Here is a 26,111-nt window from a genome sequence, read left to right as displayed (position 1 = left end):
TGATACGAAACCTGTAACGCGGCGACACGTCTTCATGTGCGCAGGATGGAAGAGACGGTGCGGACGCTGCTGCAGAATCAGGGCGTCCTGGAGCAGACTGCGGTGGACACGGTGGACATCATGAAGGCCTACAAGGTAAACTATGCCACGCCCCCCCCCCCGACACTCAGTGTCTGTCGCGCATCCTGCGGTAACTGCAATGTGACTGAAATGAATATCAAAGGTGAGGTAATTCTTCGAATTAATCATGTAGGAAACACTTCTATTTCACTCTACCCAAAATTTGCTCAGATTTCCAGGAAAAGGCATCCCTATACATTTAACTATGAGACTAATGGTCAAAGTGTTGCATTCTAGAATGACCCCCCCCCCCAAAAAAAGGGATTCTTGAAAATGTCCCACACTATTTTACAAGTCTGGTCTGTGGAATGTAAGATCAATGTCAGATCAATTATTATTTACCTAAAATCATCCTAAAGTCATGAAGAAAACAAATCTTTCTGGGAAAGTCTGGATGGATATATATATATATATATATATATATATATATATATATATATATATATATATAAAGTCTTGAATATAATGGGTACATAATAAGTTAGTGTCTATATTATTGACTCTGCTATTGGCTATAGATGGGGCACTTGATCGTTCGCACAATTACTGTGAATGTAGAATACCCATTGTCATTGTAAGTCTGTTTGCAAAAAAAAACTTGAATACAATAATTATGAGCTATATATACAAATATGCATGATCCATGAATGTAACGAGCATTATCCAATGTATTTATGTTGCTGCAGCTGAGTTGCTCTAATAGGCAGCAGTACTTTTACTACTTTTACTATTATCAGTTATTTACAACCAAATATCAGATAATATTTAGAAAATTATGGATGAAACTGTCAAAAGAGATGGAAATAATGGGACCCGTAAAAGTTAAGTTACCAGAAAAATGTGCAAGCTGTCTTAATTTTTTTCAAAAGTAACTGAATCATGGAAGATGAGAAAGGGAAGAAAAACGAAAATAACCTGTACATTTTAAGATAATTACAGTTATGTTCTGTGTTCAGTCACTGATTTTCCAAGTATAAGTATTTGAGTTGTGTTGGGTAAAGGCAGACTGAGCCAAGGTGAAAGCGTTCGTTGCCGACCTTGTTGCGTAAGAGAAATAGCTGGTGGGATTTATTGGAGAGGCAGAAAGAAAAAGTAATGCTGTTTATTTCTGAGGCGCGCGCAGGGGGGGGGGTCATCTTCGGGGTCGCACTCCACAATTTGGAGCTCCGCATGTTTACTCTTGCGTTGCCGTTGCCTCCGTCCCTCTATCCTCCAAACTATTAGCGCGGGGACAAACGTTCTCCGGCCTCCAAGCCTGTGTGATGCATTCACGACAACACCCTCTTTTGTCACACAGGGAGCACATGATAAGGACAGTGTCCTTACAGCAGCGACCACATGTTTGTCTTCAATAACCGGCGATGCCGCCGGGGATTAGAGGAAAAGGGCACCGCTAGTACATCAAGTCTGTCATAAAAAGAGAGTGCCTGTGTAAATGATTGCATGCGGGTATTCATCGCGGGTACGAAAAGACGGAGACAGATGTAGACCAAAAAATATTTAGTACTCTAAGATTGAACATCAGTTGCTTGATAGTTTCCAGAAGAAGAGAAACGGGGGGGGGGGGGGGGGGATTAGCAGCTGTGACAACACGGCCTCCTGAGGTGAGTCAACCTCAATGGTGAAAACCTGACTCGACGACGGCCCGCTCTCGTGAAACACACGTGAAATGAATCCAGCGCCTCAGTATGCAAATGACGTCCTCGGCGCAGACTAATCCCTTCTCCGGGGTTCCCCACGCCACAGACGGATTACATTGAGGAGGAACAGTATGACAAGGGAGACGGGAAGGAAGAAATGGAAGAAGGTGGTTGGATGCGTTAAAGTTAATATTGCTCAACTCTGAGGAACCTGGGTTCAACCCCAGTCAAATTAGTTTTCTTAGTTCCATGTTTTTTTTTTTATGAATTAATGAACGGTTTAATCTAAAAATATCAGAAAAGTGTTTCCCAAAGCCCAAGGTGACCTCTTCAAAATACGTCGCCAGGCATCCGCTGGTCAGTTAAAATACAAATAAAACAGAATCTCCCATTTGAGAACAGGGTCAGAGTGGGATTCATAGTCTCATGCCTCAAACCAGCAACAGTCGTACATAATACATATAGACATTTGTATTTTAGCAGATGAAATTAACATATTTTTTCCCGCAAATGAATGAAATACAGAAGACGTACAACCTCACACATGAATGAACACAAGTAAGTGTTATTCTGCACATTTGTCATTCACAGCATAACTTCCCAAGGACGCCACCGTCTCCTTTTTCGTCAATGTAGCATTAATAAAATGCAGATGTGTGATCGTCTATTCATAAAGTTCTATTCTGGTCAGCGACCCACCAGGACGAATGAATACGTAATTTTGATATAGTATAATCTTGTTAGTAAAAATGTATTTCAGCGTGGCTCTAACTGCTCATTCACTGAGATAATAATTGACTGGCCAACAGCTCTTGTGTCCATTCATGCAAATGTCAGCGATGGTGTTGATTTGATTATGATGAATTGATTGAGACCACAAAAGATTTGAAAGCATCATTTCAGAAGTGACTTTCGCCAACTTCAGATGTTCCACTTTCCAGATTCTATGTCTTGATTGAGAGCTGCTGACCAAGGTCCTCTTTACCCAGTCAGCCCTTTGCTAATATTCATAATCTTTACTGGAAGCTCATTCCCGGACAGCAATATTTGAATGTCTTCCCCAGTATTAGAACTCGCCCACACAAGGAAGGTAAGAAAATCTCTCTATGTACACAATGTACTGGACTGTATATGCGCGTACACACTGGGATGCTGTCGAAGAGAATAAACCTGGAGGATTATTATTGGGCTATTCCCAGTCGGAGCAGCCGTTCCTACGCAGCGATGTGCTCTTGCTGCGGCCGCATTCTGTGTATTCAGCAGACAAACTCAATAACTGGAAAGGGCAGCGTGAGCGACAAGGTCCCCCCCCAACCACCACCACCACCACCACCGCCCTCCTCCCACTCCAGACTCTCTCTCTCTCTCCGTGGAGATTAATACCGAGCCCTTTAACGCCGTCTGATGAGCAGGGCCCCTCGGAGCAAACCGCAGGCGTCACAGGCTGCAGACAACAGCAAACCTTTGAAGAAAACTGTGACTATCAAGCATCGCCTCCAAAACACAATGCAATCAAACAAGACTGCCGACCTAATAACTGCTTGGAGCAGATTGGATCAGGCCGAGAACAAAGTGCTCTGAAGGAGACGCGGCGTGTTCCTTTGCTGCGTGTGGATACAAAAGCCATGGACGCAGCCATCCGTCGGCGCCGCCGCCACAACCTCGACTTCGTCCTGCACACTAACCGTCTGTGTCTCCTAGGTTTGACGATCGTCTCTCGAAGCTCAGGTGGCGATGAAATATGTAATTCGTGTGCACAGCGATATATCGCACCCCGTGTCATCTGAAGAAATGGCTTTGTTTCCCACTGCAGGGCACCGTAACACCTACAGTAAATGTTCAGGTGGAGTGAGTGAGTGAAAGACACAAACGAGCTGGAAGACACGGGCCGGGAATAGCTGTAGTCAGGGTGAATCTTAAATATTCTAGCTTTGGTTTTCATCAGAACTCGCAACTAGTCTATTTCGGGGTGCGACCGATGCCTTTCCTCGTCATCGATTTGTCCCTCAATCATTTTTTCTCATTAATTGTTCAGTCCCATCGGCTCCCGACCTCGAAGGCAGGGAGCCCCTGAGCAGGTCTCAGGATGAGTCTGAGAGGTCACGAGATGATCGATAGGGCAGGAAGTTGTAAAAAATAATAACGCTCTGCTGCTCAAGTTTAGATCCATTTGGACTTTTTCTCTATATTTTCCCATCAAATATGAAGAAAAAAGTGTAATAATGTTAATAATGCACCAGTGATATGCGTCACAGAATCCAATATATATATTTCATTGCCTGACATGGTTAAGCCTCCCTGGTCAACATGTGGAACGTTTGAGACTGAGGTTCTGTTACCTTTCGGGGGACCCCTCCAATAAAAGGGGCGTTTCCCACTTTTAAAGTTTATATTGAGTTCATGTGTTGACAAGTTTTTCATCGTCTGACTTGTGTAGGGGGTTTCATGACCAACATTGTCTGGAGGATGTGTCTATGTTTTCTTTCCATTGTCGGGAGTGTTTTCTATGTTTCTCATGCCCCTCAAAACTCGTATTGTGGTAACCGATCAAACTATGAAGGATTTTTCTTCCGCCGATCAAATTTAAATCTTCAAACCGTTATTTATTCCTGGTTTTCCCCTGATTTTGGGGAACAGTTTTAATATTCGACTTGTGACGAGTGACGCTGCATGTACGGCTTTATTTCAAGATAACCTTTTGTAGAAAGCCTATCGCCCACCTCCCCTCTCTCTCTCTCTCACCTCTCTGTACTCTCCGCCCTTTTCCTCCTCCCCGGGACCCCCGAGAGCCATTCATGTAAAACACTGTGTTGTCTGTGGTCGAACAGCCAATCGACGCACGGCTGATGGTTCAGCCAATGAAGTGCAGGACATGGTGAAGAACGCTCACCGTGGTTTCGCAGACATCCGAGGTGACGACTTGAAATCGCCCGTGTCCGTCCATCAGAAGTCCACAATCAAACGCTATATACTCAACTTGCAATGACAAAAACAAAAAAAAGATGCAGTATTTATTTCATCTCTAATTATATCTTATTAGCTTGAACATTGCCATGACCTATGGTGACCCATATTCAGTGAATGCAGTAAGTACCTACTCTGAGGATAAAAAAATGTTTAAAAAGATAAAAATAAATCTCTTGAGCGTGACAGGGAGCTAATTATTACCACTAGATGATTATCAGAAAGCCAAAAAGAAGAAGAGGAAAAAAAAAAACACAACACGGGAAGAAAGGGAGAAATAGGAAGCCTGCAGAGAGACAGAAACACAGTGAGGGGCAGAGGGGGGGGGGGGGACGGGATGAGAGGCCTCAAGGTCACTGACACTCTTTTGGAAAAGGAGTGAAACATGATTAGGGATTAGGGGATGTTTCAGAGACTTCGTTGCCGGTGCTGCCTCCTTGTTGTCCCATCTGCCCATCTGATCCTCTCCCCCCTTCCATCGTTGCCCCCATCTTTCACTTTCTCCTTTCCCTCTGATTTCCATCGCAGCTTTTTGTCACGTTGCCCTGCAACATTTGCCGTACCCACTCTTTTGAACGCCTTCTCCCCATCTGCTCAGGATTTTTTTTTTTTGCTTGCCAAATTTCCCCTTGTCTTCTTCTTTTTTCTTTTTTTTTTTTATCTCTCTCCCTTAACCTTGTGTTTTTTGTTGCCTGTGTTATCAGGATAAACTCTCGGAGGAAGTGCAGAAACAGCACGGCGGCCCCGACGAGAACGGCTGCCTGCCGGCCAATCGAGCGGAGCCGGAACCCGGGCCTCTGCCAACCGCCGATCCCGATGCCAGCCAAGCGGAAGAGGAAAAGGACAAAACCGAGCTCCTCCTGGAGCGGCTCAAGGCCCTGGAGGTAACGACTTCACCGCCTTTTTCCTCCCTCCACCTTTACTGCATTACGGCTTTCCCTTTGTTTTCCTTTATCTCCGGCTACCTTCTCTCTTCTTCTATACTCCTCCATTCTTCTTCATATCCACACCCTCCAGCCACCCCTGGCTATCCTTTGTGGCTGTGCGCGTCCGCCAGTGTTCAGAGTCCTTGCTCCTGCCTGTGTCTGAAAAGCATCACAGCTCATCATCTCGGGCCTTCTTCGTTTTGGAGGGCAAAGTCATCCTACGAGAGCCGCCGCGGGGGCCCCTCGGGCTGCACTCCAGCTCTGCTTTCATCCGCATGCGTTCGAGAATCGAAGCCGCGCCTCCGCCCACGAGCCCCCAAACGGCAGCCACAGTCATCCACGCTTGATTGTTTTTTTTAAATTGTTGTTGTTGTTTTTTCCCCTCGTGCCACTGGACGCGCGTCCTCTCAGATCTCTTCAGCAATTAAGGGACTCCGACTTAATGAAGTTAGGTCCCCCGGTCTGGCCCCCACGTGGCTTCGGGATGATTACGTGGTGGGAGGCGTGTGACGTGCAGTCTCAGGATGAACTAGAAATGTACAGGCACATCTTCACAAAACAATAAAAACAAAGAATAGCATGCATGCAAAGACAAACAAATGGCTTTCACCAATAATTCACTGCACCACCACTGCTCTGATACGTTCTTTGCCTTAGCGCTTAGTTAATTCAGTGAACACATCTAAGGGAGAGGAACAAAGTGAAATGAAGACCCCCCCCCCCAACGTTACACCGGTTCCTCCCTGATAGGAAATACGCCCTATTTAGAGCAAAGTGGCAGATAATAGCCTGCCATTGCTCAGCTGTAAGTTACCTCCACAGACTCGGCGGGGGGCTGGGGGGGGGGGGGGGGGGGGGGGGGGGGGAGTGCGTTCGACCTGTCCCGGCCAATCGATCCGATGGGGCGCATTACCCTGCATTATCCAAACATAACATTGTATAAAACGACTTTATCAACAGTTATCCGCTATCTTATTTCATCCCGCCGCCGGCGGTGATGGATGTGCCACGGCAAAGACCTGGCGGCGGCGGTGCATCACCCGCCCCGCAGCGTGCACAACTTCCGCTGTCAGTACAGTGAGCGTTGCCCAGCGGCTCTTGTTTCTCCAGCTCGGCTCAATGCTGTCCGTTAGCTTGGCTTGAACGGCCCCTGCAGCCAAATTGATACTGGGATTAGGGGGGGGGGGGTAATGCCCGTTGAGCATCTCACTTGGTAAGATGAGCAAAAGCACAAAGATTTTCTCGGTTTTCTTGCCCTCCCAGTCTCCTCTCTCGTGAGTTTCCAGGCAGCTGCTTTATAACAACAACACGCTCTTTATGTCCTGTCCAGCACCAAACTGCAGACAGACAAGGTTAGCAACTAGCGGGGGAGAGACGGCGGCCTATTCAGCAGAATTATAGCCAGATATTTTCCGCAGGAAACAATATACAAGAGTCAGTGTTGGACTCCTGCGTTTTTTTCAGGTGCTTTTAACTTGGAATGTGGAAACAATATCTAATATATATGTTGCGACTTTGCCCCAGAGCTGTTGCCACATTCAAATATTTTATTTACCTGCTAATAAATAACATTTCTAACAACTGGAGGTTCCCCTACGTGTACAGCAACCAACGGGTCTAACTGATCAAATTGCAAATTCAATAATAGCAAAAAATGAAGAGGCAATACACATGTTTACTTGTGTCGTGTGACGCCCACAGCTCAGCAAGTCGCGTTATTCCAGATTTTTTTTGATACCACATTGATGCGCCGTCTATCTGTGAGGTGGCCAGTAATATAACTGCAGGTGAATTCTAATATGCCTTTTGTTTATTGCACAAAAAGAAAAGAAGAGAACCTGCTGTCCCCTGTTTTTCTCTGGTGTTGGGAGACGTCAGTTTTTTTTTCCCCTTCCTCCGTTTAAATCACTGCCATTCATTCTAGAACAAGCTGCAAAAGCTCGAAAACTGCCGAAGCGACATAATCCATTATGGAGTTTCACTTTTATCAACGCTTTGAAATTAAACCGCATTCCCGTTGCCTGCTGAGTGGATTGCATTCCCCCAATGCTTCCGAAATAATCCCTTCCGAACCGCGACACCTCACAGACCCAAATGCCACACGCGTGTCTCTTTTCACCTAGTGTTTGTTAGCCAAACTCAAAGTTTCCATCGGAAACAACAAAACATCGAAAGAGGAAAATGTTATAGTCTTTTAATCTGCGCGTCGAAATGACACCGGGATTCTCTCATTTCAGCGTTTACGGGCTCGCGTGTCACTGACCAATACAAACTGCAATACATTTTATGTCCGTTTGAAGAATCAGAAAACAACTCCTATTATACAGAAAAATAACGGCTTCTGTATAGCTGTAGTGCTGACTTGAATCGACACGTTGAAATGATAACCTTTCATGTATTTTCAAAGAAAAAGATATCTTTAATACATGAGATGAGTGTGGTATCCCTAGTTATAATTATCTCATAGAAATTGAATGCACAAACTGACACATTAGAGACACGAGCGCTCCCTTGATCGCATCACAGCCGCGTTCCGGGCTCCCCAGGTTTTAATTAGTCAGTGTTCCTGGCATAATTGGATGTTTTGGATTGTAATTATGTTCCCCACGTTTTCATCAAGGGTCGGCTAGTTTCCACTAAAGGGCAGAGGGCGATGGGAGCAGGGCCGGCTGACAGCTCCTAATACGCTGCCCACCCCTGACAAATTGGAAACTCCCAGAGATCAATAGGGCGCCGCCTCACTGCCTGGCAAGTGGAGGAGATATTCCTATTAGGTCCGAAACTCCGAATGGCGCCGCTTGCCGCCCCAAAGTTCACCGTCATAACTTCCATCCCCTTGACCTTTTCCCTGCGCGCTTCTTTGTAAATTTTTTATCGGCCATCCCGGGTTCGGCGCTGACATCTGACCTTTGCGGAGGCGAGCCTCCCCGTACGGCTGATCGCTGCTCCTGTCTCCGCCCGCTGTCGTCTTGTTGTGTCAAATGTAACCAAAGTCCCTGTTTGTTTGTTTGCGTTGCATTTGACACTGAACGCTCTCCGTGTGTTGTTTTTACGCAGGAGGAGAATTCCGCGTTGGCCTCGGAGAACGAAAGCCAGCGGGGGCAGTATGAACGCTGTCTGGATGAGGTGAGTGCGGACCTTGTCTGTCTTTGTTCGTCCGAAACCCAAGGTCGCGCCCGAGGGCGCCGTGTGCCCCCGGCCAATGAGCCCCCCCCCCCCCCCCCCCAGCACAGCCCATTGCGTCTTCCCACGGGTCGGCGATTTCCCTCGAACCACGGCTCGAACAGAGTGCAGGGGTGACTCGTTGATAGTAATAATACATTATTTCGAAAAACAGCGTTTTTGCATTTTTCAGGCATCTCTCATCTCTCATCTCTCACTCAAGAGGCCAGTTCCAAAGGCGCTAAACTAAGCAATAACATCAGCTCCCCAAAGTCTGATTTATGTGTAAAAAGCTTTATTTTGCATGCTTTTTAAAACAGAAAACTCCAATGCACAAATCGGGAGGCCTTTTGTTGATGCTCATATCATAAGACCTGGAACACATTAGAGGGGCTGTTTCTGCAGGCATACTCCCCCGTCGCCATACCGTAGACAAATGCACCGACACCACGCCGACAGTGTATCCAGTGGTCAAAACAGCTTATTGTTATCATTCGTGCGCCGTATTCTCTTGTTTAAAGAACTCTAAAACACGAGCCGGTGCATTCCCTTAGCCCTATTATGTGAACTGTCGGGTTTACGTAACGGAGCCACTTCTGCGCCCTCTGGTTGTCAATGGGAGCTCGATAAGCGTTTCTTAGGGGAGCCACGCGAGGGGAATAAAGCAGCCCGGCTCTCAGCTCGCGCCCGCTCGCCGAGTCGCCCGCAGGAGTGAGGGGAGCACTGGCAAGTAAGGGACGGCGTATGTCCAGCGGGGACAAGATTGTCCGCGAAAAAAACCTAACGGGCCCAGCGAGACTGAGCAGACGCGCCCCTCCTGCGGCGTGGGGACGACGGGCGAGGGGAGAGGAGGGGGAAAGACAGAGAGAGGGGTGAGGAAGAAGATTGGGAGAAAGAAGAATGTGGGTGGGTGGTGGAGGGAGTGTTGTGATATTTAGATTTCTGGACCCCCCTCCCCGGATCATATCTGGGGTGAATTCATCCCTCGTCTCCTTTCCGCTTCCCTGCCCCTCACTAGGGTGGCTGGCTCAGCCTGCCTGGCTTGTTTCTTTCTTTCTCGTGTTTACTTGTCAACTATGCTGTGTGGTTGTCTTTTGTGGAGGGAAGGCTTGCTAATGATCTAGTTTTTAACAAGGGAAGCTGTGTGTGTGTGTGTGTGTGTGTGTGTGTGTGTGTGTGTGTGTGTGTGCGTGTGCGTGTGTGCGTGTGTGTTCCTCTAACGACAGTAGAAGACAGACTTTATGTCCAAATGTCTGTGCGTGGGCAATTTCTTTTTGTAAACCTGCATGAAAGTGCTGCAGTCTGTGAGAGTTCAGACTGTCTCTGTCCGAGACCATGTTTGTTTGATCACTCTCCGGTTATTTTACAAGAGGCGGACCCGCAGACCCGCAAAAACGCAGGGCTCGTTTGGCCGTATGTACTCCCGTCCCTCGCTCATTCGATAAAAACGAGAGTGAGCGCACTCAAAGGAGCCGATGCGGCTTCCCACGGTATTAATGGGCAATCAATGGGCAGTAATTGGAGCCGCTTCTCCGTCAGCGCTGCGGTCTGAATGTGGCCGGGTGTGAGACCATAAGGCACAACATCACTTAAACTGGGAACACCTCCGCTCCTACATCAACCTGCCGCGGTCAATATCACCATTAGGAAGTGAGTTGGACACTGTAGAAGCTGTGTAGTGTGTGTGTGTGTGTGAAAGAGACTCATATGCACACACCAGATTCTAGGAGAAAAAATATTTGTGTTAAACTCATAATAATGAATCTCATGTGTAAATCATAGACTGTAAGACGGACGAGGTGTCTCCACTACGCCCCCCCCCCATTGTCAAATATCTTGGATATTGGTGCCGCAATTTTTTAAGTTATTTAAAGAGTCAGTCAGTCCATCTTCATACACAGTCTATGTGGTGTAGAGGAAGGCCTGTTGGCGTTTCAAGGGGCAGTTCTACAGGAGCCTGTGAGGGTCATAAAAGGCTCCAGGGTCGCAGTATATCTCTGTGCTAAAGGAGCCACAATTACATTAAATTGACTTTTCTCTTCCTTTTTTTCTCTTCCCCTGTCCGTTCAAGGTGGCCAATCAAGTTGTGCAGGCGCTTCTCACCCAGAAGGTATGTCTCTCATTTCCATGGAAACCATTTTGCTTCTCATCTCAGATCACAGTGAAGCCTCGCCTTGTTCGATCCACGATGGGTTTCTTGCTTGTTGATGATGCTGTGTATACACGAGTCCGCATGTATTCTGATTTGAGTTTCTTCCGATGCAGGATCTGAGAGAGGAGTGCCTGAAGCTGCGAACCCGAGTGTTTGACCTGGAGCAGCAGAATCGGGCGCTGGGTGCTCTGTTCCAGCAGAGGATCAAGCCCGCCTCAGACCTGCTTCTCCAGGTACGCCGCCCACTCGAGGCTCCATCCACCTTACCACATTTTAGCTGTAAAACAAATCACTGTTGCTACGTTCATGCCTGCCATCCAAACAACGGAGTTTGGAAACGCGGCTCGCCCCGTGTAAGTTTGAAATCTCCGGGGGCAGCACTGTAGTATGGACGGGCAGATACGGACACGATTGGAAATGATGATGCCGTCGGTAACTGTTCCCGCCTTCGTCGTCCGTCCGATACAAAAAAGGAAGAAATCCCTGCTCCTGCGTTCCTCCATCGCTGTTCCTCGTTCGTAGTATCTTCTGGTGCCAAACAATCTGCTTCCTGTTCACACTGTTCGCCACCGCATGCCCAGTGTACATGAACGGTCGCGCTCATGCAGACGTTTTTAGGTTTGCACGCCTTTTGAAAATTGAAATGGAAACGCGTTCGAGTGGCTGTAGCCTCAGAATCGCGCACAGGTTCCCACCTTTGAGCTGCGACTGACTGCCGCAGTAGGCCAGTAAGAAGGTTCACCGGAACAAACTTTGGGGGAGTTATAGAATTACCACAAAGAGCCGGGCACATACGGAATCAATTATCTGCAGTACTGAGCTCAATAGCTACACTCGACCTATAGAATTATAATTGTGCTCGGCCCCCGACAGATGCCGCAGTGTTTTATTTTTTTTTTGTCCTATCTGCTGTAAACCTGCCCCGCTCGCGCTCAGCCTCCCCGGCACGGTTGGGTTGCAAATGAAGCAGCAGCTCCTGCGGTACAGAATCCCAGAGCGCCTATTCTCATGCATTTGAAGTTGTTTTTCCTCTTTGGGTTGTTATTAAAGTGCTCTGGGGTCTCAGCCAGAGACAGATGCTGCACAGAACACTGTCAATTCTTTGATTTAAAAAAACAACAACAAAAATTCTCCTTTAGTATCATTCTTTATCAGTCTTCTTTTTTTTGGGGGGGGGGGGGTTCGAAAGAGGCAGTTCTTTTTTTGTCTGTTTTGAAGCAAAGATGAAGTAAGTTCTTGCTTAAAAGCTTAGATTTCTGGTAGTTGTTTTTGCTTTATCGGGCTCCACGGTCCAGTCAGAGGTTGCACATGTGCAGTTTCTTTCGTAGTTTCAAGTCTAGGATTCACACATACACTAAGGACTCTGTGTGAATCATCTCCAGAACTGTAATGCCCCCGCAGGAAGGAATGAACTGTCACCTTCGCATCCTGCAAAACGACAAATATTTGAACCGGCAACCATCAGCTCATCCGTTGGAACACATCACTTTACTGAAAGCTTGATTCTTACGGTGCAATTATGAAACCGACAGACCTGCCGCCGTATGCTATAACCCAACTGTGATAAGGCATCGCAGGCCAGCGGGCTCAGTTTGGGAAGTAGGATCTCACATAATTGTGCAAATTGCCGGGGGCCCCCCCGCTGTCAAAATCAAAAGAGCATGCAGCCACAAGACAAACATAAAAGAAGAAGAGAGGGGGAAACGGAGCCATCAGACCCCCTTGAGTGGAGGAGGGAAGAGGAATTGTCGAGATGTCGATGAAAGGAGAAGAGGCAAGCAAGGGTAGATAAGCAGGGAAGGACGAGAGGGGTGAAAATGGAGAGAGATGAGATGGCGGAAAAGGACCACGAGCGCCGAGACGACAAGTAGGGAGAAGTGAAAAACTAAGGGCCCAATAAAAAGCGGCGGAAATGGAGTAAAAGAAAAGAAGAAAGAGGAAGGAGAAATGATACGGCTGTGGGCGTGTCGTGAAGCTCTCTGTCAATGCCCGCTACTTCCAGTGTCATTATTGGACAGACGGGAAGATCGTGTGAAACGGCGATACAAAAAGCTGGAAGAGGGATATTGATGATACGGCTGTGGGGGAACCAAGAGGTGCTATCTGGCGGGAGATGTGGATTAAGGCACTCAGAAGTACAATAGAGTTGCATTGCATTGAAATTCAGCCAAGAGTGTTAATGTTTTTTTTCTTCTTCTTCTTCAAATGGAATTCAGCTGAAAAGAAACCAACGCAAGGCTGACATGATAAGACAAGGGTGCCAGATGGCACTCGAATCCTTTTTTTTATGATTTTTTTTAAATTAGCAACGTTGGACATGAACGTGCCATAAATTATTAGACTAGAGATCTTGAAGCTTAGTTGCTGCCAGCTACAGTGCATATTTATCTCAAAGACACGTGGGCAGCTGGGATCAAATAAGTGTAATATCCCCAAATTACTCTTTTTGTAAATTTGATATGATATTAGCACAGGTTTAATTTTTGCTGGATTTGCGAAGGTATTTGTTTGGCAGAATGTCTAATGAAAATATGGGTGAGTTTCATTTCTTGTCTCTCACGGAGCCTCGAGCAGAGGGAGAGAAGTGTATCACTGCCCATCTATCTCTGGACCTTTTTCTTATCGGTAATTAAACGTTCTCCCGTTCCCCCCCTCCCCTCCCCCGTGGGCATCTCGAGTTCCTCCGATAAAGAACCGTAATGTGTTTGATGGAGGCTGCGCCGGGCCGTGCGCCTTCACTGTCTGCAGCTGCGTGATTTGGTTTTCTAAAGATGCCACGTATTTCGTTTCAGAAATAAAACATTCGTTTTTTTTAAAATGAAAATAAGTGGTGTACAGTCCCGTCCACTTAGGCCGCTTATCAAGTATGACAGGCGGGTGAGCGGCAATTATTTGGCCCATTACTGGGACGAATGCTCGTCGGCTCCTCCTACGCTACTTTGGGGCCCCAAGGACATGGCTTGAACGCCCATGACCTCATTACCGCAGTGTAGAGTCAAACACCCACTGCTGCCATAGCCATCCGTCGGCCGAAGGTTTCTGTGCAGACCAAGTTCGCAATCGCAAATGTCAACAAATGATGCCGCTTTTCGCTAAATACATTTTGGGGTCAGGGAGAGCATTTGCAGCGTGGAGCTTTTGAGACGGCGTATTACCGATTTTTAAAGCAGAGCTTTATATATCTCATTCCGCGGAGGGTTGAGTGTAGCTGGAGCTTGAGGGAAAGCTGTTGTGATGAATCAGACACACAGCTCAGGTGCTGCAGGTGAGCATCGTTGTGCAATATTTGTTTCGGATGCTGTCTATTCATTATGGTGGAAATATGGCCGCTGTCAAGCCAAAAGCAACAAAGAACATTATCGGGGAGGCCTTTGCTTTTTCTTTAAAAATACGACGCATTGGGTCCGGCACTGATGTAATTATTCCAGACTTTATCTAATAGTTAATAAAAGGCCAATATTTGCATGATATATTATAGCTTTGCCTGCATTAACGGGAATTGTTCCAATTAACATTTTTGACTTTGCTCTTGGCCTTGAACCTGAAAAAGTTCAAGAGGCGCACGGCCCCCGCTCCTTGTCATCTACCGTTTCGTCCCAACCCTCCTCCCCCCCCCGTGACCCTCTGACACTATTGACTGAATCCTTGATGAGGCTGCTGAGGAGGTGAAATCCGGCACGCCACGATAAGATCAGAGCCTCCTGTGACACCTCAGCCACTCCCATCCCCATGTGGACAGCGGGGAGGTGCAGCGGTGCGGCATCAGAGCAGCGCCAGATTTGCATTTCGTGACTTTAAACATGGGGTGAAAAGCCAGCTGGCATCTTTCAAGTCCGGACTACAGGAATTAAAATCAAACAAATCCACCATTGTTTTTATTAAAATTCGCAAATACGTAATTATTTGGTTGCAGTTATTGATGATTTGTAGAAGTTGAAAACATTTTAACAGTGCATGTTCTGCCAAAGGCAAAAAGCGGAGAAATCCCCTCGACTCTGTGACTGGTGAAACCAAACAAGCGAGGCTCAAAGGAGGCAGGGGATGCGGAGATCAATGCTTTTTTGAATTCTAAAAATAGAAAAGAATACTTACCCTTATCTCTGTGCTGAGAAGAAAAAAAAAAGTGGGTATCGATCCGTTTCCATTGCACCGTTTGCTAGATGTTTAAAAGTCTGCCTCTTTGAAAGCTTATTCACAAGCTCACACTGACACAAAAAAATGCTTTTTCTGCACGTTTTGCATTGAAGGTTGGGAGAGGAAAATGTAGGGTGCTTGTGCGGTTGCGTGTTAGCCACCGAAATGTTCAAAGGACGTCTGGCAAAACTCACAAAAAATCAATAAAAAAAACTGCCAGCAAGGAGTTTTACTGAATGCAGTGAAATTAAGGAATCTAAATGTCCTTATTCTAAAACGTTGTGTGTATGCGTACTCCCTGAATGAGCATTAATTTTTGAATTTTACCCATGGCAGGAAATGCAGGAAATGATCAAATGCTTGGTTCCAGAATATTTCCAGTTTAAGTTAATTTGAGCGGAGGGAACGCAGTGTAATTAAGCTCTGAGATGAATCCGTGGCAATATAGTTGGTTTTGTATCCTTCCGTCTTAAGCGCAGGAGTTAAATAACAGAGGAGGCTGCAGACTAGCATATGAATTAAAAAAAAAATCTAAAAAAATCAAAGGAATCCCTTACTCCCTGATGCAATTATTTCTTATTCACATTAGATTTTTTTTGCAGCCAATGACATTAATGACTTTGAGCCGCGAATCCAAGCTCTGTGTGGCATCGGCGGAGGGAATCTGATGGGCTCTGGTGATGCAGTCAAATTATGGTTCTGCCTCAACATTTTTTTATATATTGAATGCATGTTTTGACATTTATAATTCAGAAGATTTACTGTAACGCATCAATAAGTGCAAAAAAAAACAACATTTCAATTTTAAATTGTCTTGCTGAGATGCCACAAAAAGAATTGAAGATTAAGCTCTGTACGAATAAAAATATCCCCATTGTTCTGCTGTTGTGTCCTTGCACCAAGGCTCATTTGATTTCCTGAAATCCCTGAAGTCAAAATTCACACTGGCGCGTCCTTCCTTTTGCTTTGCAGAAACTCCACTCCCGGATCATGGATCTGTCTGCAGCAGATTTACTTCTTGAGCCAGAGAGAAGCAAGGCCTTCTTGCTTTCCAGGAATACAGATTCTCCCTCTAATGTAAGCTTCATGGGAAACATGCATGTGTGTGTATTTTTTTTTCAACCATGTCATTTGTCCAGGTAGCATAACTTCACCCCTGCCCTCCTCAAGAAATCATTACAAGATATTAAAATACAGAACTAACAGTATGAGGCCATGACCCCTCCTCCGCCCTCAGCAGGAAGAGCTGGCACTAAGAGGAATAAATCCTTGTCATATTACCAGAAAAGCATCGATTGAGACTCGTTGTCAGTAAAAATGACTCCATAGGAAACTGTGGTACATTAGTCACCTTATGTATTATGCATTAAGGACCTAAAATGAGTTTACTTCATTCTTTTGTGCTTTTTTAACCCTCTGAGATTGCCACCTGATCGTCTCTAATGTGTGCCATATGAACGGAAGAAGAGAGAATAAATGAAATAATAATAGCCACAATGTGAATTATGAATGGTCGTGTCATCTAAATGTGTAAAAGAGGCACGTAACTTAAAGGTTATGTTAAGTGATACACACAAGTGACACTATATGAGATTAGTGGAATAGAATTTGTGACTGTGAATATATCGTATTTCTTATCTTGCCGACTAGAATTTATTTGGATAGCCAAATTCTCTGCAATCAGATGCAAATTCGGTAATCATCTGTTTTGTGGTGACTGCACATGAAAATTTGACTGAAAGTTTAAAGTTTGCAAAGTGTACTCCCTTTCTTCTTCTTTGCATTAATATTTGATCTGAGTGTTTGTCAAACATCTTTCATCACAAAATTAACAGCAATTAGACACTACCTAACAACTTCCACATCAAATTCCGATGATGCATAGTCACAAATACATCATCAAAGTTTAAAACATGTTAAGGTAAAATATAAGAGTAGAAAACTGGAAGCTCAGCGCAAGTGTATAAATTGTGAAATACAAGATATTCCACAATAATGTCATGTGTCCTTTCTCTGTCTCAAAGGAGGTTCAGTGGAATGGAAAGGCAGGTCTACCCGTGGCTAAGTGTCTGAGCCAGCTGAGCCTGACAGTGCCAGCGCATGTGTACCCACGCAGCAGCTGTAGCAGCAGTGAGTTGTCCCTGTCAAGTGCATGCAGTGAATTCTCCAGCGGCTCATACACTTGGAATGATGGACGCTCCTGTGGAAAAATGGTACACCCCCTTACTCTATAAACCCTGACACCAATTCAGTTCTTTTGTCTACAAAATGCAACTTATTTTCACAATACAAATTCAAGTCAAACCTGTTTTATGTTGATTAAGATTTAGAAAACAGACGGTTTGTTGAAGTTGACCCACTCTTTCTTTCTACCTTGTAGTCGTCCCTGACCTGGGAGAAGAGGCTGAGTTTGGGTTCATCAGCCCCCAGTAATATCTGTGCCCCACCGGAGGAGCAGCCTCCTACAAGGCTCAAGGAGAGCCACATATTAGAGGGACTGCGGAAGCTTCAGAGGAGGAAACACAGGAGCTCCTCTGGTTCCTTGAAGGTCTCCAAGTCAGGCGACAAAGACTGTATGAACTCAAATGAGGGCATCTACTCCCTGGGTATCAAGAGTACCAGCAAAGGGGTATCCAAGCCTACTCATGTGGGTAGAATTTCTGCTGCCGGGGCCAAGAAGTTCTCTTATGACTCTGATGATGCAGATGATGAGCTTGCACATTCCAGTCGCGGAGATAACATCCCCACCAAGGACAGCTGGTTATACTGTAAGAGGCGATCCCACAGCATCTCGGAGAGTTTATGTAGCTGGGAGGGGATACAGGACAATGGAGGTGATACTAGCTCAGGTCCCATGGCCACGAAACAGCCCTCTGACTATGACTCAAAAGAGCATCCTGAGAAACTTCTGAGTTTCATCAACAGTTTTCTCCCCGCGGGGGGGCGGAAATCAGCTTTTAGTAAACCAACCAAGCTGCACTTCAACCCTTCTGATCCAGTGGGTCCCAACCACATCTCTGATGTGGATGATCCAGAGGAACTCAACTCTGAGTCTAGTAAAATCCAAATGTCCTTTAGCCGGCCACCAGAGCAAGCAGAGAGGGACTCCAAGAGGCTGTCAAGGGATGCTGCTAAGCTGCTTGTACAGCAGTGCTTGAGAAGAGAGCAGGGACGTACCCAGTCAGCAGATGGGAGGTCCCGGCCTTTCAGCCTCATCAAGGAGCCCAAAGGGGCAAGATGCGGTCAGTCTGAAGAGAGTATTTCATCAATATTTGATGCAGAAGGAGAGCCCATTGAACTTTGTACTGAGAAACTTGCATCGGCTGCTGGGTCTCGAAAGGACATTCAAGGTAGTAAAGCAATTACTGATTACACAGAGCTAGTGCCACGAGAGAGACCATCAAGGCAAACACCAGCAAATACTAGAAACTACACTGTTCTTGAATCTCCAGAAAAGCCATCTGAGTGTCAGATGAGGACTAGAAAAAAAAGCAATAGCAGAGAGGGCAGTGAAGAGAGGCTATCGATGCAGCTGACTGCACAAAGGAAGTTAATCAAACCACCAAACAGCCGAGCAAATAAAGGCCATTCAATTCCTCCCATGACTAATATTACAAGTCCTAAGAGCAGCGGTTCAAAGATACCCGGTTGTAACAAACCTTCAACATCCCCACTGCGATTGTCTAAGGGCTCCGCCATTGAACAAAGTAACAGTGGGAACTCAGGACCCTCTGGTCAGGAGAAATCCCCCTCCTCCCCTACAGTTAAAATGTCCAGGTTCATCAAGACACCAGGAAACTGCGTAAAGAGCCCAAAGGCGGTAAATGCCAAACTCCCCAGCAGGGCTGAATGGAGTAAGGCCACCTCATCCAGTTCCCCACACCTCTCAAGGAGACACCTGGAGTATGCTGATAGTGGCGAACAGCCAACCAGAGACAAACACTGTGAAACCAGCAAAAATAAACTCAGGTCCCCTTCTCCTCCCCCTCCCCCAGGTCGCTCCACCTCCTTACTGATCAGACCAAACTATGAAGGGTCACCTCAAGCACATAAAACAGGGGTAGCTCAACAATCCACACCAACCACTGTGAGGGGCCCTCCCCCAAGTTACCACACCTCACTAGTACCAAATATGCAAAGTACACTTCCCATCAAGGATAAAGACTGTTTAGACTTGGATGCAGGCTACGGAACTGCACACTCACCTCAGAAACTGGTTGACAAAACCAGTCAGCACCTTCAGAAGTCCCCCGCCATGATTCACACATCTACTAAAGGCACTTCCAAGCGAATAACCACGAAAGACTACCTCCCTTCTGCAAACTCAGGGTGTGCTCTAGAACCTGACAATGCACCTAAAAGCTCAAAGAATGTCCCTCCTCCCTACAGTGCCCTCAGAGGGTCCTCACTTCAGAACTCATTTGCAAGTAATAGAGGATCGGCCCATGAAAATGTCCATCATTCAGTGCAAAAGACATCTATTAGTTTACCTATAGCACTTCAGGACACTCCTCAATGCAAAACAGAGCCACAAAATAGTCAAGTCGTAGTAAGCCCACCCACCTCAATTATGATGTCCCCCAACTCAGTGGAAAAAGCCTTAAAGACTCGCATCCCAATGGGGTTCAAAGCATTTTTAAAATCTCCCCCCAGCCATAAAAATAGTCCCTCTATACCAGGAAAACAAGAGAAAGATCATATCAACTCAGTCTCCAAGGAGACTGTGACTTCCAATGCTTCTACACAATGTGACAGCTTGCAGCCAGTGCACAATATTGATTCACCATCCAAGATGCCCATTACAGAAGGGAAAGGTGAGGTCCAGTTTAGGTTACTGGAAGCGGAAGTACACACTGCTGTGTTACCAGAGGAGGGGGACGTTTGCGATAAGGGGAAAAGGAGTAGTCAACTTTTCTCTAGATCCATATCGGTTTCTACCAAACCTCATTTAAAGCCAGCCTTGGGGATGAATGGAGCCAAAGCCCGTAGCCAGAGTTTCAGCACCAACTACATTGAGAAACCCAACATCAATGCTCTAGATGGACCTGGTAAAATCAGAACACAGATCATCACCAACTCAGGTGAAAGGGGGAACTCTCTGTCAAGACAGAGCTCCTTGGAGGTACCCAGTGTTGGGTTAGCTGAGAGTCCTGTCCATGCTCCCAGAACAAGGCTTAGCCATTACGGTGGCATGCTGGGGTCAAATAGTCATAACATTCTTCCTGAGAGAAATTCAAACTCAGGCCTCAAAGGTGAGGGATCGCAGGGCTTAGGAAAAGTGGAGACAATCACCTCACCTACTCAAAAAGAGGTGCGTAGCTTACCCACCAGCGATAAGACTGGTTTGAACAACATCCGCAAGCCAGCAAAAGTTGCCTCTCATCCACAGTTCCAGCCTGCGTCCTCTTGTGTCTACAGCTTGGAAAGCCCAATGCGAGAGACAGGAGTCATAGCAACCACCAGTAATGAGCAAGACTTCAGCAGGGAAGTCAAAACCCAGACCGACTCGCCAAACAAACTCCCAGATGTGGAGGATAAAAGAATCAGCTCCACCGTCTGCACTATCGAAGAGAAAGTCATGATGGGAATCGAACAGAACCTGCAGAAATGTCAAGAACAGGAGAAGGTTGCTGCCAGTGAGGCCAAACAGAAGACAGGCCCCTCTCTGGCAAACTGGTTTGGCCTCCGCAAGAGCAAACTCCCGGCCCTGAGTGGTAAGAAAACAGACTCCCCCAAGGGGAAAGAAGAGAAGAAAGAGCTGAAGATTGGATCTGTGCTTGGAGGCAAACAGATGAAGTCTGACAAGAAGAAGGACAAGAAGAAAAATGAGAACCAGCAGAGAGACAGTCAGGAGGTTCAGACGCTGTCTGAGGTGAACAACAAGCTGAGCTCCATCATGGACCACTGCAACAATCAGATGGGTCAGATCGCCAGTCAGATCCAGTGTACGACAGCGTTCATCGGCAAGGACCAGTTTGTGAAAGAGCTTCTCGGCAGGTGTGTAAAACAACATCTTTGTCAGCAAGAAAATCGAGAATGAATTATCCTTAATTGATCGAATGCCATGCTGATTACTTCCTATCACTAAGCTTTGCCAGAGTTGTCTTTCTATTAAGTGCAGCGACGCTTACAAACAAATTCTCCTTTCTTTTATGTTGAACATGAGCCATCACTGCATTAAACCTGTGTGTTCAGAGAAAGTGATAAATAAACTGCACAAACAACATCTGTCTGTTTGAGTTATGACTCCACTCCGGTGAGCATAGGCTTTTCCTGGACCAGCATCCAGACACATAGTCGGCACACTCAAGTTAAAGTATCTTTCAGGCAGGGAAGCTGCACATTTCATTGACTCGCCACTTCCAATCACAACGGACAGATTTTTATCCAGACTCTATACGTGCAAACAATCCCAGGAGAGGAAGCACTTCGCAGAGGCGGTAAAACATCCCATGACATTTCTTTGTGTCTTTCTGTGCATGTATGTTCGCGTCCACACGCGTGAAGCGAAAACAGCCGGTTAAAGCAGTTCGTCAGCAGGCTCTCTTTATACCTGCGGAGTTGATAAAGGAGCTCAGCACACACAGACTTAAGAAAGAAAAAAAACAAAAAACAGATCAAATCTTATCTCCTCATAGGACTGCTGTGAAGGGCAACTCGGGGGCTGGGTCGCCGCCTGGGATGTCCACACCCAAGAAGCACAGCGAAATGAAGGGTGATATGGAGATCTGTTCCGATACTGCTGTAAGTGAGCAAACACGCCAACATAATAGAACTCCACCTGCTCTGTGACAGCCACGTCTGCGCGGAGCTCTGCCTGCTCGCCTCCGACTGTGTTTGCGCACGGCCGTTGGCGCACACACACATGCAAATTCCCACAGGTGCTCACACTTCAACCGTATGAACATGTCACAAACACACCCGCAGCGCAGCATCGCATCCCCTGAAGGTTCACTATTGATTCGCATTGTGTTCTGACTCGGCCTACAATTTACTCGCCTACTCTTTTCATCATCAGCCCAGGCCGGCGTTGGTGTTGTTGTTTCCACAAGGCTGATGGCTTTTGAGTTTTTCAAACTTGAATTAGGCTTCTCTCATCGGCTTTGTTCTTTTTGCAAGAAAATGCTTTAAAATTATGACTTTGTGGGTTTCTTTTTTATTATTATTATTACTATTATTATTATCTTTAAGTCAAAAGACCAGAAAATGATGGAGAGGCTTGAGTGCTTGAGAGACCCTGAAAAAAAAAGAAAAAAAGATGGCAATAAAAGAAGAAAAAGGAAAGAAAAAGGACCTGGCTGAATGCAGGAAGAGAGCGACAAAAAGGGAGCCTCGCTGCATAATGCAGGAAATTTAATCCCGGTGATGTTGAATTTTGATAACATGAAGGAGCCCCTTATCGCAGGCACTCAATTCGACAAAGCGGCCATTTAATGCCGTCCTCCAAGCCTCCCCTCTATCTGCTCCCCCCAGAAATACAACAAAAGAGCGACACTTTATGATACAAGTCCCTCTCGTACCACCCCAAAACCACTTAAAAAAAAAAAAAAACCCAATTAAAGTATGGCAGGAAAGTACCACGCCCTCACTTCTTTTTGAACAAAATGTCATGAAGCTTGTCTGTTCATCTGGAAAGCTTAGCTTAGATGATCCTTTCTGCAACATTTCCTAAATGGACATTTCCTAAATGAAGATACGTCCCTTGGTTTAGACACTTGCTTGTACTGTATAGTATGGTGTGTTTTTTTTCAGGTATTATGGAATGTCATACCTGCTTTTTGAAATTCCCATCATTAACATGCATTGCCGTTCATATTCCAGACCATCATAATGACTCAGAGGATCAACCTGAGGGCTGAAAATGAGGAGGCACACATCCCGGACACAGCCTGTCAAGATCACATGATAGGTAAGCTCATGTTTTAATCTGTCACTTCCTCTGTGCCAAGAGTTCATGTTGCCCGTTCGAAACCACTGCTTCGCACATATGCAAGTGTTTACCTCGCCCGGTACAGTTTTTTTATTTTATTTTTCCCATCTTGCTCGCGAAAAAGCTGTCACTAACCATCACGAATCCACCAGTGCGACGGAGCATTAACGCTTCCCTTACAGTTGTGATTTCCTGACGCGACTTGACAACTCCAATCCTCTGCCAAACCCACATGCCCATTACTGTGGGGAAATAGCGGCGACTGCAAAAACGCCACGCCGACAGTCCCGTCATGCGATTGATGTGTGCATATTGTGACAACGCCCGAGCGGCGGAGGGAGCGGAAAAACAACACAGGCATCACTGCAGTTTGTGAGATGGGATGATGAGTGTCGTTACTGCAGCGCGTGAAACCTACCTGTTGCAGTCTGTAATTCAGCCAGCGGATGGGGAGGCTGTAACTGCTGTTTACTGGATGTGGAGCGCGGCACGTTTGTCACTCAGTTGTCACTCAGTCGGGTACGCCGGACTTATTTCCTGTGATTTAGCACCATGGTCGCGAAGTGAGATGGACTGAAAGGGGTCATTTTTCGAACATGAGGCCAAACTGTGTTGTTGTTTTTTTTCATAATATTAGTCTTGATCACGTGCATTGGCAAAAAAGCTTTAAGAACGTGGTCATTTTGTCTAATTTAAAGAACTAGTGCAGTGCCTGTTCTCATCACGTCCTTTTTGGAATGGGGCCTTTTTTTTTTCAGCCTGGAGTGTCGCTGGTTGCAGCTTTTTTTGAGAAACAATCCTAGAAACGGCTTCACGTTTCACACCGAAACGATCCGTTTAATCCACTTTCATTCATAGATTAATCTGACGGTAATTTTTCTCGATTAATCCATTAGATGTTTGATCTATGAAATGGCGATCTTGTTCCCCAAACCCCAAGTCGATGTTTTGTTTTGTCCTTTCACCAGATATATTCAGTTTATTGTCATAGCGGAGCAAAGAAACCAGAAAATATATTCACATTTAAGAAACATGTTCTTTGTGATGCCGTCATAACACATTTCCTTAGCTTACAAAGCACCACATTGGTGGGTCTCTGTCTAAAACGCAACCACATTGTAACTGATCATGGGCAAGATGAACAGTTCTCATTCACTTACAGCTGCTTTAATATGTATTTTCATATAAAAAAAATACTCATACTAACAATACTCATTTGACATTGACATCTACAACACTCTGCTTAAAAGCAGTTTTTTTTTAACCAAGGGTTTGTATTATAGCTGCCGCTGATTATATTCAAAATATACACAATTACCTTTTTTTAAGGGACTCAAACTTCACATCTGCCACTTCACATCTGCCAATAATGTGTTTTGTTATGGCGGGGTGTTGGTGGAAATAATCTCCACAGTCCCAGAAAAACGCCCCCCCCCAGTTTCACTCGGTTTCGTAGTTTGAAGATTTAGCTCAGAAGTGGCCAAACTAATCGCATCATTTCAAGAAAGAGCCGAGTGCCGAGCCACTTTTCACAGCGCTGGTGTTGGGGCTGGAGGCGCAGTGCCCAAAATAAAATGCTTAATTACCTCTGTATGCTGATTAACAGCCCGCCTTCTATATATTCTGCCAGCTAAGCACTTCCAGGCGGCACGGATAAAGTGTTTTGGAAAGGTTCTCAGCCGCGGCTGCTCACTGCTCCCTCGGCACCGCTTCGGTGTCACGTCTCTCACAAAGAGCAGCACTGGACAAACACAATCGATCATGCAAATAGTTAAAAGTCCAGGAAGTTTATGGCGCCAAAAAAATCCAAGCTGCAGACATTGAAGTCATTGTGCATTTGCAGAACTTCCCTTGATTCGGTTTTATGCATTTTTTTCTCATAAAGGGACAATAAATAACATTTTGACTGGACCGTGGCACAGAACGACCCTGATATATCTGCAGGGGTTTCACGGCGTAGTTGATCGATACCAATGATTCAGCATTTATTTCCCAACTTCCAGATTTTTTGGGGATTTAAGAGACAAGAAGCAAGCAACCACAACGTGATGGATAAAATTTAAAAAAGATACGTGTATCCAACATTTCTCTTTACTCTCATGATTCAAGATAATACTCTCCGTTTTGAAAATGTGTGCAATTTTCTTTGCGATTTCACTCATGTTGCCGCAGAATATCTCCTAGATGAGTTTATGGTCAGTATTGATGACTCTCTCGTTTCCCTCTGACACCTCGTCATTGCATAAAGCCAATTTCATACAGCGGAGGTGTCAACCCCCCCCCCCCCGCCCCCCCTCTCTCCCCTCAAACCCTGGAGGTTGTAAACAGAAGTGATGGTGGAGCTCATGAAAAACTAGATTATGTCCAGTGGTCGTTGCCTCCGGGTGGAATTACTGTGGACCTTGTTATAGTTTGGTTACAGAGGGCATTTTGAACTGCCAGGCTTGGCATTCAATTATCCAGCGGTGTAAGCTATGGCGCGCTCCGCGTTTCTCTTTTTCTCTCACACACCAATAAGCGCGTACGTCGAAAGCATCATGCATTTTTAAAACTTTTTTGGTTTGTTTTTGTTTTACTCTTTAGCAGCGACTGCTCTTGAGTGACTCAGAGCAGATATGTGCACAAGTAACGGGCCGTCTGTGCGAGGGAGCGCGGTGCACGTGTCCGATGACTCACCTTTAAAGGATTTGACATTAACGGCACGGCGTGAGCTCTCCGAAACCCAAATGAATAACTTCCTCCTCATCACCTCATCCGGGTATTTATCGATATGTCCTCTGCAGACTGATGCCCAGAGGCGAGTTCTGTTTATCCAAAAGAGAAAACCGATCAATAGCTTTAGCTTCAGGCCCGGCGTGTAGATGCTTTTAGGAATGAACTGATTCTCAAAATGTGCCCCGTTACGCTTCTTGCAAACATTTTCTTTTTTTTTTAAGATTCAGCGATAATTCCCATCAGAATTCAGAGAGGACTTTTAGCCGTAGAAAGGAAAGTGCTCATGTGGAGTGTGTGTTTGTGCCTTCCATCGAGGCCGAGAACTGAGAGAGCCTGTCGATATCAAACCAACCCTCTACGAAACAGAA

General features: G+C 45.8%; 1 protein-coding gene across 4 annotated transcripts in view; it reads left to right on the top strand.

Moving 5' to 3' along the window:
- LOC118304010 (nck-associated protein 5-like) overlaps nucleotides 1–26,111 on the top strand; it is a 124,826-nt gene that overhangs the window by 87,627 nt on the left and 11,088 nt on the right. For all 4 annotated transcript variants that reach the window (XM_035629628.2, XM_035629629.2, XM_035629632.2 and 1 more), the window contains 10 exons: nucleotides 45–135; nucleotides 5,429–5,608; nucleotides 8,708–8,776; nucleotides 10,884–10,922; nucleotides 11,078–11,197; nucleotides 16,071–16,175; nucleotides 17,123–17,311; nucleotides 17,479–21,095; nucleotides 21,737–21,842; nucleotides 22,920–23,007. In XM_035629628.2, the coding sequence (XP_035485521.2) occupies nucleotides 45–135; nucleotides 5,429–5,608; nucleotides 8,708–8,776; nucleotides 10,884–10,922; nucleotides 11,078–11,197; nucleotides 16,071–16,175; nucleotides 17,123–17,311; nucleotides 17,479–21,095; nucleotides 21,737–21,842; nucleotides 22,920–23,007 (4,604 nt within the window). The remainder of the gene's footprint in view (nucleotides 1–44; nucleotides 136–5,428; nucleotides 5,609–8,707; nucleotides 8,777–10,883; nucleotides 10,923–11,077; nucleotides 11,198–16,070; nucleotides 16,176–17,122; nucleotides 17,312–17,478; nucleotides 21,096–21,736; nucleotides 21,843–22,919; nucleotides 23,008–26,111) is intronic.

Source organism: Scophthalmus maximus, chromosome 1 (genome assembly GCF_022379125.1).
Source record: "Scophthalmus maximus strain ysfricsl-2021 chromosome 1, ASM2237912v1, whole genome shotgun sequence".
Classification (NCBI taxonomy): domain Eukaryota; kingdom Metazoa; phylum Chordata; class Actinopteri; order Pleuronectiformes; family Scophthalmidae; genus Scophthalmus; species Scophthalmus maximus.
The sequence above is the reverse complement of the archived record's forward strand: the minus strand, read 5'-3'. Positions and strand labels throughout refer to the sequence as shown.